At 48.5% G+C, this 12,076-nt stretch overlaps 1 protein-coding gene across 1 annotated transcript in view; it reads right to left on the reverse strand.

The window, feature by feature from the left end:
* ACACB (acetyl-CoA carboxylase beta) overlaps positions 1–12,076 on the reverse strand; it is a 111,203-nt gene that overhangs the window by 61,612 nt on the left and 37,515 nt on the right. The window contains exons 7-13 of the mRNA XM_058691036.1: positions 10,961–11,059; positions 9,555–9,664; positions 9,348–9,458; positions 5,595–5,804; positions 5,129–5,299; positions 2,225–2,386; positions 697–860 (exon numbers count right to left, since the gene is read on the reverse strand). Of these exons, the coding sequence (XP_058547019.1) occupies positions 697–860; positions 2,225–2,386; positions 5,129–5,299; positions 5,595–5,804; positions 9,348–9,458; positions 9,555–9,664; positions 10,961–11,059 (1,027 nt within the window). The remainder of the gene's footprint in view (positions 1–696; positions 861–2,224; positions 2,387–5,128; positions 5,300–5,594; positions 5,805–9,347; positions 9,459–9,554; positions 9,665–10,960; positions 11,060–12,076) is intronic.

A 12,076-nucleotide genomic window follows, 5' to 3' on the forward strand; every position in this document is an offset into this window, starting at 1 on the left:
GTCATTCACAGCATGGGACACGCAAGCCACAGGCCGTTTGCATCGGCATGGGCTGGGATGGCTGGCCTTCCTCCTCCCCCTTCAATTTTACACCCAACGTGGGGCTCAAAGTTAACAACATTGAGATCAAGAGTCACATGCCATACCGACTGAGCCAGCCAGGCACCCTGATTTTAATGCCTTTGAGACAGAATGACTGCAATGTCTTTGGGACTTTTCACTCTCAAGGACAGTTATTCATCCACACGAGAAGGTTTAATCACAACGTGAGCTGGTTTTTACCTCTCTGTGCTCGGGGCAAGGCAGGAGAAATTTTAAGATGTGGGTGTTTCGGGATTCGGGAGCCCCTTTGTCAAGGGGCGTTTCTCCAGGACCTACCTAAAAGGTTTGTATCTAAAGAAGTCCCACAAGCTTTTTTTTTTTTTTTAAAGCTATAGTACTTGGCACCTTTTATATGCGACCTGTAATGATCCCAAGACCAAAATGGCCTTGGTGAGCTCACTGGCTTTTACGGATCTTGGACACAGGAAGAGGGCAGACTTCGCTCTTGGATTTTAGCAAAGGGTATTTGACACAGGGTCTGCTGGGTGATTCGCCTCCTTTATCTCCTGGTGCTGCTGCATCTGAAGCCACAGGTTAACTTTTAGTTTCCCGAAGAAAGGAGGGAAAGGAGGAGGGAAGGAGGGAGATACTGACGAAATGGCCTCTTCCCGGTTCTCTCCCCAGGAGAAGCAGTGCCCGAACTGGGAATCCGCAAATTCATGTAAGCCGCCAGTAGCAGCCACGCTGAAATAACCCCACACATTCTTGTTGCTGCGGAAATTCAGTTCCTGAACCGTTCCGGAGCTTGGCTTAAACCCCTGGAGCCCGGGCAGAAAAAGCAAAATGGAAAAAACAAACAAACAAACAAAAAAAAATCATCACTCCGGCCAAATGTGCATCAGAATTAAATCCTAGGAAAACCCAAGAATACCCATCACAACTAAAAGCTTAGCGTCATCAACAGAACACTGATATCTCCCATTGCGGGTGTGGGTGTATCTACCCTTGTCCACACGTCAGTGCGTGCAGGTAATCTCTACTTTAAAAAAGCTATAAAAATAAATAACCCAGTTGGATGGGCTGGGGCGGGGGGGGGGGGGGGTGCGCGCGGAGGAAGTACAGATGCGATATGGGTGAACGTTGCTCATGATGGAGTGGAATGAAAATACATTCTGATTTTGTCAGCTTGACATTGTCAGTAATAAAAAGCTTTTGAACTCTGGATTATGAAAATTCCAGCAGATAAAGCAATCTAACGCTAACACACACCGAATACACTTATTGGGGGGGTGGGGGATGGCCCATCCCATCCCCCTGAAAATAATTTTGGTAAGGGGGGAGGGGACATGGACCCTGGCTTGCTGTGATCAGGGCTTCTGACGCACATAATGGAGGCATCCGTTTGGGCCACAGGTACCTGGAGGTGGGAGCTGGAGAATTTCAGGTGCCTGGGCTGTTTCCACACCTGGTTCTCCGCCCTCCCAGGCATCATCCCCCTGAAAACCTCCCATTTTCCTTACTCACCACCAGAGTCGGCTGTTTGCAGCCCAAGATGCCAAATGAATAGCGCTACCACACCTTACAATCCTTTCATTAAAAGGGAGGTGGGGGGGAGACAAACCTCTTGCCCCAGGTTTCTTGAGTGTAATCATGGAACAATCAGGCTGCAGTAAATTTTTATGGAGCTCATGTGACAATCAACCGTGAGCAACTACGTCAAGTGGGACAGATGCCAGCTGGCTGATTTTTAAGGCGCACGGAAGAACAAGTCGCAAAGGAACTCCTCACGGGGGATCAGACTCCATTTACGCTGTAGCAGAGAGTACGTGGGGCCAGAAAACCGAGGCCCCGGGTTCCAAGGCTGGCTGCTCATCCCCGAAATGGGTGTGGCCTTTCGAGTCCAACAAGGGGGCCCGGCCACGGCCTCAGCAGGTCCCAGGCACAAAACCCTTCCTCAACCCGTTGAGCTGTAGTGCAGGGCAACAATGCCCGGTGGGGTAACCCTCATGTAAGTGACCAATGAGACGCATGAAGGGCTCACCCCCGACCAAACGGTGCGCCTCCCCACGCCTGTCTGTACCCTGGGAAGCCTGGGCGTCTCATCCGAGGCTAACGTCTGGGATGTGTCCCACACTGGGAGACTGGAGACGGCAGACGCGGGGTGGGGAACCTCCCAACTTGCCTCATCTGGGTTCTCGCTGGTGATTCTGGCCGCGATGACATGGCCTCGGGCGAGCGGAGGGTTAGAAGGAGTTTCAAATGAAATGGGTGTCACCCCCCATGGTGACTCTCCGTACAGAAGCCGGATATCCTTCAGCCGGTGCAAGGGCACCCCCATGGCAATCTGGAAGGAAGAGATCCACGCCCCGTGAGCCTCAGCCCCACCGGAACCCTGGCCCCCAAACACCGAGCGCACTGCCACGGAGGAAGAGGCGCAGTGAACGATTTCAGGGATACCGAGCACGTCCTGAGCGTGCATCACTGTGGCTGCGGTGGCAGGAGAAGCAAAGCAAGAAAAAGGCAAGAGGCTTGACTCCGCCCCCAGGGAGCAAACAGCGTCCCCCGAGGAAAAGCAGCCACTTTCGTAAAACCACCTCACGCCACCAGAACACCCGTGCGTCAAATAAAAGTTACAGACTCCGGGTGCCATCCGTGCAAGGGGAGATATAACGGCGGCCAGCTGCAGACTTAAAGGTTTTACTACTTTTAAAGTTTTTATTTATCCGTTTTGAGAGAGAGAGCAAGAGCCAGCAGGGGTGGGGGGAGGGTGACGGAGAGGGAGGGGACAGAGGATCCAAAGTGGGCTCTGTGCTGACAGCAGAGAGCCTGACCCGGGGCTGGAACTCATGAACCGTGAGATCACGCCCTGAGCCGAAGTCAGCCGCTTAACTGACTGCGCCACCCAGGGGCCCCAGTTAAAGGTCTTAAAAGGACTCAGAGGAACCTGAGCCTGCAGAATGAGTATAAGACACAAATTTAACCTCCTGGGTCTTTCTGATGAGATGCACTAAGAAGGGCCCAACGCCCGCCTAGGTGGTAAGTTGCCAAAACCCTTACGGGACTTTTCCACCAGGAAGAAGCCATCAGACAAATCCACACTGAGGGGCGTTCTGCCTGAACTCTTCTCAAACACCAACATGGAGAACAAAAAAGTATGTCTGAGGACAGAGGAGAGACTCAAAAGTTGTGGCGGTGAAACAGAATGTGAGGTCCGGGAATGGATCCTGGGTTTTTAAAGTAAGCAAAAAAAATAGCCATAAAAAGAGATTACTAGAACAGAGGGGAAACTCTTAATGGTATTAGATTGTATAAATTTGTTGTTGTTTAAGTAGGCTCCACGCCCAATGCGGGAGCCTTGATCTCATGACCCTGAGATCAAGAGTCGATGCTCTACTGGCTGAGCCACTCAAGAGCCCCTAAATTTTACCAATTTTTTAATTTTATACTTCTTCATTTTAGATAGACGTGTGGTGGCATCAGTGCTTTACCAAGCGTCATCATTTTCTGGTGGTGTTGTGCCAGAATGATCTTTTTTTTTAGAATGATCTTATTCTTGGGAGTTCCTTTGACTCAAGGATTTAGAGGCAAAGTGCCATGAAGGTTCAAGTCAAAACATCACTCAAAAACATAAGCTGCGGGGCGCCTGGGTGGGTCAATTGGTTGCTTAACCAACTTCAGCTCAGGTCATGATCTCACAGTTCATCGGTTCAAGCCCCGCGTCGGGCTCTGCGCTGACAGCTCGGAGCCTGGAGCCTGCTTCGGATTCTGTCTCTCTCTCTCTCTCAAAGGTAAATAAAGCATTAAAAAAAAGTTAAGCTGAAAAAAAATTAAACAGACACACAAATACAACACAAACATGGCAGAGACTAACAATTGGTGGACTGAGGGGTAGGGGGTGGGTGTTAATTGCACTGTCCTTGCAACATTCCTGAAATTTCCCAAACTAAAAAAAAACAAAAACAGGGGTGCCTGGGTGGCTCAGTCGGTTAAGCGGCCGACTTCGGCTCAGGTCACGATCTCGCGGTCCGTGAGTTGGAGCCCCGCGTCGGGCTCTGTGCTGACAGCTCGGAGCCTGGAGCCTGTTTCAGATTCTGTGTCTCCCTCTCTCTGACCCTCCCCTGTTCATGCTCTGTCTCTCCCTGTCTCAAAAATAAATAAAAATGTTTAAAAAACAAAACAAAACACAAAAAACAAAACCCCGCAAAATAGAAAAACAATAAAAATGCTGGTGGAGGGAGGAAGCAAGGAAAGAAAGGAAAGACACACATATTTTACAAATTTGAGTTCCCATTGGTGCAGGAGTTCCTAACTGTGGGTCACAAGTTCTCGACGGGGGTGATACTGCCCCCCAAGGGGGCAAATATTTGCTCTTGGGGATGAAATCATCTTACTCTTTGTATGCGTAAGATGTGGATGTATCTACAGTAAAAACAGGTATATCTGTGATGTTAAAATTTCATAAGGGGAGGAATTAGGGGGAAAAGTATCTACAAAGGCTCCTGAAGGGAGCTGTAATGAAAAAAAAAAAGGCTGAGGGGCACCTGGGCGGCTCAGTCAGTTAAGCGTCCGATTTTGGCTCAGAGCATGATCTCGCGGTTCGTGAGTTCGAGCCCCACAATGGGCCCCACGCTCACGGTGCAGAGCCTGCTTGGGATTCTCTCTCTCTCTCCCTCTCCCTCTCCTTCTCTCTCTGGCCCTTTCGTGCTCTCTCTCTCAAAAATAAATAAACTTTTTTGAAAAGTTAAAAAAAAAAAAAAAAAGGTTGAGACACACTTCTCTGGGAGGGACTATGAACGGGTACAGGGGGTCCGCAAATGCCCTGGAACTGTATAAAATAGTTTTTTTCCCAGGGAGAAGTTCAACAGGCTTCTGCCCATTTCTCAAAGAGGTCTATAGCCAGACAAAGGGGACGAGCCACTTCTCAGAAGCTTCTCAGCCTGTGTGGTTCTCAGGGCTACTCCCGCAACAAACCAGTCACTCCCCAGGGACGGCCAGTCAAGACAGAGTCGGGAAGGGCCGATATGAGCCGGACAGGGCCCCCACCCCAGGCGGAAGAAACCCCAGGGCCCGGAGCCCATTTCCTCGCCTGTAGCTGGGCGGCCGGCAGGTTGACGTCGGCGATCATTTCCGTGCACGGGTGTTCCACCTGCAGGCGGGGATTCAGCTCCAGAAAGTGGAAGCTGCCATCCGGGCTGTAGAGGTATTCCACCGTCCCCGCGCTCACGTAGCCCACGGTCTTGGCCAGGCGGACGGCACACTGCACAGAAACGGACACCGAAGGGTTTCCAGTGGTTTTCTTGGACTGTCTCAATAGTGGCTTATAAGTTCCCCGCACCAAATACTGAGGGCCTGCTGTGTGGGAGCTCCTTTGGGACCTCAGGGATCACACTCCCTACGATGGCTCTCACCCCGCCGACCGTGTCTTCACGGGCACCCACCCCGCTCTGGCAACGCGAACTGTAGGGCGCTTTTGCTGGCTGGGTGGAGACGGCTCTCCCTGCGGCTGTCCGCCCCGCGCCACCCACCCCCCTCCCCAGCTCTGCAGAGCTCACCTGCTCCATGAACTCGAACACAGCCGGTGTGGCGATGGTGGCCGGTGCCTCCTCGATGATCTTCTGATGCCGCCGCTGGATGGAGCAGTCACGCCCGAACAGAGACACGGCGTTCCCGTACTGGTCGGCGAGGATCTGGACCTCCAGGTGCCGGGCGTGCTGGGCCAGCTTCATGAGAAAGATCGGGGAGCCCGGGATCTCACTCTGCACCTGGGGGGACAGCAGAGTGGCTCACTCTTCCCCGGGGGACCAGGGCTGGAGCGCGAAGTTCTCTGAAGATACGTCCACGATTTTGCTGATCTCTTAGCTTTGTTTTACCTCTCTCAGAGACATGCCCTTCTCCTTGATGTTTTAAGTCCGATATTGTCAAAAGTCTATAATGGAACAAGGGCAATTTCCCCACAACCCCATCTCCGAAAGATAATGTGCTGTTAAGATTTGGGTGCGTGTTAGAGTTTAATGTGCTAAGAGTGACTGTGGTTAAGAGTTAACTGGTTAAGTCAATGTGCTGGTGAGAGCCGGGGGCACACTCAGGAACACACACGGCACACGGAATGTTCTTGGGATAAAAACAGGACCGAAACATGCTACCCTGCCACGTTCTTTTCCTCCTTCTTAAATAGTACTCTCTCACTTCATTCTTTTGGTGGCTTAAAGCCAATCGTCCAGCAAGTCTTAATGACGATATAAAAATCAGTGGTCCCGTTTAACGATGCCTACGAAAAGTTTTTAAGTTTCGTTTTACTTTTTTATTTATTTTGAGAGCAAGATAGAGAGCAAGCAGGGGAGGAGTAGAGAGAGGGGGAGACAGATCCCATGCAAGGCTCTGTGCTGCCAGGGCAGAGCTCGACACGAGGCTTGATCTCATGAGCCCGGGAGATCGTGACCTGAGCTGAAACCAAGAGTCAGATGTTTAACTGACTGAGCTGCCCAGGCACCCCTAAGAAATTTTTTTTTTTTTTAATTTTTTTTTTCAACGTTTTTTATTTATTTTTGGGACAGAGAGAGACAGAGCATGAACGGGGAAGGGGCAGAGAGAGAGGGAGACACACAGAATTGGAAACAGGCTCCAGGCTCCGAGCCATCAGCCCAGAGCCTGACGTGGGGCTCAAACTCACAGACCGCGAGATCGTGACCTGGCTGAAGTCGGACGCTTAACCGACTGCGCCACCCAGGCGCCCCAAGAAATTTTTTTAAAAAGCAAGCTGCAGCTATATAGGGGATGACCCCACTTATAATACAAAAAATAATAAAACAGAACCGTATGACTGTCTATATAAAAGTAGATACAGGGGCACCTGGCTGGCTCAGTCGGTAGAGCACGTGACTCTTGGTCTCGGGTTTGTAAGTTCGAGCCCCACATTGGGTGTAGAGCTTACTTTTAAAAATTAAAAAATCTTTTAAAAATGTTTTTCCAAAAGTATATACTGTCAAAGTGCTGGAACCAACCCAACCGCTAACTAGTTACATCTGAGAAGGGGGAGGAGTTTAGAGGTGGTGATGAAAAGAGAATTTTCCACAGGGCGCCTGGGTGGCGCAGTCGGTTGAGCGTCCGACTTCAGCCAGGTCACGATCTCGCGGTCCGTGAGTTCGAGCCCCGCGTCGGGCTCTGGGCTGATGGCTCGGAGCCTGGAGCCTGCTTCTGATTCTGTGTCTCCCTCTCTCTCTGCCCCTCCCCCGTTCGTACTCTGTCTCTCTGTGTCTCAAAAATAAATAAACATTAAAAAAAAATTAAAAAAAAAAAAGAATTTTCCTTTTTTATGTTTAATATACCCCAAAAGTGTTCGGATGTTTGTATAAGAACAGTTTCATACTGCACTCACGTAATCAAAAGAAAAACGCTTGGGGGAGGCTGGGCATGTGTGGGGACAGGGCGTATGCAGGAGTTCTACACTTCCCACTCAATTTTGCTGCAAACTAAAAACCACTCTAAGAAGCAATGCCTATTTTAAAAGACTTTTTTCTTAATGTTTTCATTTATTTTTGAGAGAGAGCGTGGGGGGAGGTGGTGGTGGACAGAGAGCGGAGGACAGAGGATCCGAAGCAGGCCCTCCATCGACAGCGGTGAGCCCCCAAGTGGGGCTCGAACTCACAAACCCTGAGATCATGACCTGAGCTGAAGTCGGACACCCAACCGACTGAGCCACCCAGGCGCCCCACGTCTATTTTAAAGAAAGGGGGGGAAAAGCTTTAGAACCTATATGACTCGTAAATGTAATAGAGGCTCCAGGACTGGATCCTGAAACAGAAAGAAGAGATTAGTGGGGAATATTGGTGAGCTCTGAATCAAGTCTGGAGTTCACGTAATAGAAACGTATCACTGTTGATCTCTTAGTTATAGCAAATGTAGCACGGCTGACGGAAGATAAAGGCGGGAAACCAGTTGAAGGGTAGATGGGAATTCTACCACCTTCACAACTTTCCTGTAAATAGAACTTCTTCCCCCCAAAATACCCCAAAAACCCGTTCAGCCCAATGGAATCACGTGAGAGCGAAACCACTATGTTATAGAACATTCACACACTGCCCACAGCTGTTTATCTGGTAAACCTTTTTAGAAAGCAATTTATTGACCCGTTTTGGTAAATGCACGCGCCCTCTAAGTCCTTCTTGGCACGTCATCAAAATAACCGTCAAGACTGGAACAACATGGGAAAAATGTCCATGATCTACAACTTGGAATTTTTTTTTAACATAGAACAAAACACCGGGCAGAATGAATGCAACTCTTTCAAACACGCACGGGAACAAGTTCTGGAAGAAACCCTAGAAATACTAAAATAGTCGTGTTAAGAATGGAAAGGTTGAGGGGCCTGGTGGCTCATTCAGTTCGGTGTCCGACTCTTGATCTCAGTTCAGGTCGTGATCTCACAGTTTGCGGGACTGAGCCCCACATCGGGCTCTGCGTTGACAGCGTGGAGCCTGCTTCGGATCCTCTCTCTCCCACTCTCTCCGCCCCTCCCTCTCTCACACACACAGTAAATAAATAAACATTTTTAAAAAAGAAATCTTCAAAAAAAGTCTTTAAAAAGAATGGGAAGATCATCAGCCTACCTTTTTTAAGACAATGCCAACGGTTCGGGGCGCCTGGGTGGCTCAGTCGGTTAAGCGACCCACTTCAGCTCAGGTCACGATCTCACGGTCCGTGAGTTCGAGCCCCGTGTCGGGCTCTGGGCTGACGGCTCAGAGCCTGGAGCCTATTTCAGATTCTGTGTCTCCCTCTCTCTCTGACCCTCCCCCATTCATGCTCTGTCTCTCTCTGTCTCAAAAATAAATAAACGTTAAAAAAAAAAAAAAGACAATGCCAACGGGCAGCTGCAATAGGGCATAATGTTGGCAAAGTGAAAACCCAGCTACAAATAAGCAGATACACAGTTCATTCCTACAACCAAAGTCAATCACCTAGAAACATTAAAAACACCAAGACTACCAAAACATACGCAATGTCCCGTCTTTCGAGAGACAACTATAGTCACAAGCCGATAGATACTCTGGCCCTGCTTCTCTGAAATCATTTAAAGTCACGAGGATTCACAGAATCGGACATCTAAGTTAATGGCGTGGGGATCAACACGAACCACGGACTTCCGTGTGTCGTAAAAACGTACACATTTGCTTCGGAAGACAGCAGAGCAATATTCCAGCTCCCGCACACGTCCTCTTGACTTCTGACACGGTAACGCAAATGAAAAGAATCTGGCGGCCAACAACGAAGTGCACACAATTCCCAAACACTCAGCAAGAACGGCTCACTTGTCTGAAAAGGATTGGGAAGTCCTCAGCACTCTCTGCTTTCCGGATTCCTTTCCCTCCACCGCCTTCAGAAGCTTTGATCATCAAGGGAAAACCAATTTTCTCTGCCACCTGGGGGCGAAGGACAAACAGACCCCTTTAGAAGGTAGACTGTTTCCAGGATGATGAGAAGCCTCCAGCACCTTGACCTCCCAGCCCCATGTTTACCTCTAGGCCCTCCTCCACATCTTTCACACGACCCTGGTCGTAAATGTCTTCTGGGACACTGATTCTTTTCCCCTCCTGCAGATTATCTTCTGTCCACTCCATCATCAGACCTGGAGAGTCACAAAAAACAAAAAAAAAAAAAAGAAAAAAAAGCTGAATCCTCCTGAGGATAGTGGAGATACATAATACGGAAACCACAGGGCCTTTCCTCACCATAAGCCTCTCGAGACCTGGCCTCTGGACCAACCACGTACACAGTCCTTCAGCTTCGCACAGTGGCTTTTAATTTTCCTAAGGACTGACTTGACCTCGAAAGGGAAATCAAACTTAAGAAATCCAGACTGAGTCTACCAAGAACAATCATATTAACCTGAACTGAAAAAAAATTCCAACTCTACCCACGGATGTCATTTGCATGTGAATCGCTGTTTTCTAAAACCCTTTCCATCCCAAATTCGCTGTCTTTGAGCAAGAAAATCAGATTGAAGAGGAAACTCCTGAGATTTTTTTGTTTCCTGTTCATTTTTAATTTATCCTAGATTTTTTTGTTTCCTGTTCATTTTTAATTTATCCCAGAAATTCTATCCTAGGATTCCTTAGGAATTCATCCTAAGGAAATGATTAAAAACTACATCGAGATTGGGGCGCCTGGGTGGCGCAGTCGGTTAAGCGTCCGACTTCAGCCAGGTCACGATCTCGCGGTCCGTGAGTTCGAGCCCCGCGTCGGGCTCTGGGCTGACGGCTCGGAGCCTGGAGCCTGTTTCCGCTTCTGTGCCTCCCTCTCTCTCTGCCCCTCCCCCGTTCATGCTCTGTCTCTCTCTGTCCCAAAAATAAATATAAAAAAAAAAAAAACGTTGAAAAAAAAAAAAAAAGAAAAAAAACTACATCGAGATTGAGCTATAAGACTGTCAAGGCTCCATTACTGTTAGCTCTTAAAACAAAAAATTGGAACGAAATAAGCTGGAAACAACCTAAATATATAACTGTGGAGAACTGTTAATTATGGTAAGCACCTCTCTACGATAAAGTCCAATGCAGATATTTTAAATGTTGTAAAGTGTACTTATTGACAAAGAAGGATTAGTAAGAAAAAAAATAAGTCACAGAGTAGTCAGTACAAGATCTCTGGCTTTTTAAAAGACATGCCTGGGGAAAAAAAGGCCGGAAAGGTAGGCTCTTGGGCTGTAACAGACGTTTGACACTGGGGCATAGGATTGTGGATGATTTCTATTTCTTTTGTGTAATTCTAGATTTTCTAAGCTGTCTGCAATGAAACTGTACCATTGGTTTCATCATTTTAAATTTTTTAAATGATAAGGATAAAAAGAAAAAAGCATATTCCTATCACCCCTTCTGGGCAGATAGGGTGGCAGAGCTCCCCGCAGAGTGAGGCTCAGGTCACTTACCACTTCCACTCCAAGGCAGTGTTGGGACCTGCAGCGTCTGGGCCACAATGGTGGAGGCGATCTTATCTCCCAAGGCCCACATGGCCTCACTGGGAGGGCCTGAGGGATCAGGGACAAAGGGCGAGGCAGAATCGAGTTAGTCAATGGCCCCTTGCAGCCCCGTGCCAACCAAATGCACGAAGACAAGTACTCAGGTCCTAGCTCTCAAGGAATGTAACAACAAGTTGGGGAAGGAAAAAAAATCTATCGGTCTGCTACTTCATCAGATGGGGATGAAGTTTGCCATTTTTAGCACATGTGGACTGTAAACCTGATCTGAGTTACAACCTGAGGTATGTGGCATGCGCAAAATTCACTTGTCGGGAAGAAGCCAAAGAGTTAGACCAAAGGGCCAAGCTAGCACCTCTGAAAACTAGACCCTAGGTCAGCAAACTTCTCCTATAATGATCCAGATGGAAAATATTTGGAGCTTTGCGGGTCTGCCTGTCTCTGTCATGAATATTCAACTTTGCCAATGTTGGGCAAAAGCAGCCATAGGCAATAAATAAATGAATGAGAGGGCCGTGTTTCAATAAACCTTTATTTACAAAAGCAGGCAGTGATCTGGACTTGGCCTATGGGCTATAGTTTGCTGGGCTGGCTCATCAACCTCCAGAGGAGCTAAGGGATAATGAGGGTCCCACGTGACGGTCAACCAAAGACAATAGATAGAGAAAACATAAACAGGCCTGGGTCACTAAGCAGACCCGTGGAATGTCAGGTGCTGATTTGCCCTGAGTTGCTTCATACAGTGTGTGTTGCAGGCCCAGAGATAAGAAGCAGCACGGGGATTTAGTGTGGATGGTAAATGATTCCCCCAAATCATGCAAAGATGGCCAACAGCGTACCTGCACACACAGAGTTTACAAATACATATCCTATAACAAACAGATGCCATAGAGAGTATCGTTTTACCTAAAAAGCTATAGCGATGAGGGACTCTGGTCCTAAGATGCCAGGACATTACAAAGCCCTGAGAACAGCCCAAGAAAGGTGTGGGCTTATCAGAAATGTGACCTCCGAACCCAGTCAGAAATCTGAACGTGGCTGGGATCTCGGTACCAGCAGGAGCATGAG

The sequence above is a fragment of the Neofelis nebulosa genome, chromosome 11 (assembly GCF_028018385.1).
Source record: "Neofelis nebulosa isolate mNeoNeb1 chromosome 11, mNeoNeb1.pri, whole genome shotgun sequence".
NCBI lineage: Eukaryota > Metazoa > Chordata > Mammalia > Carnivora > Felidae > Neofelis > Neofelis nebulosa.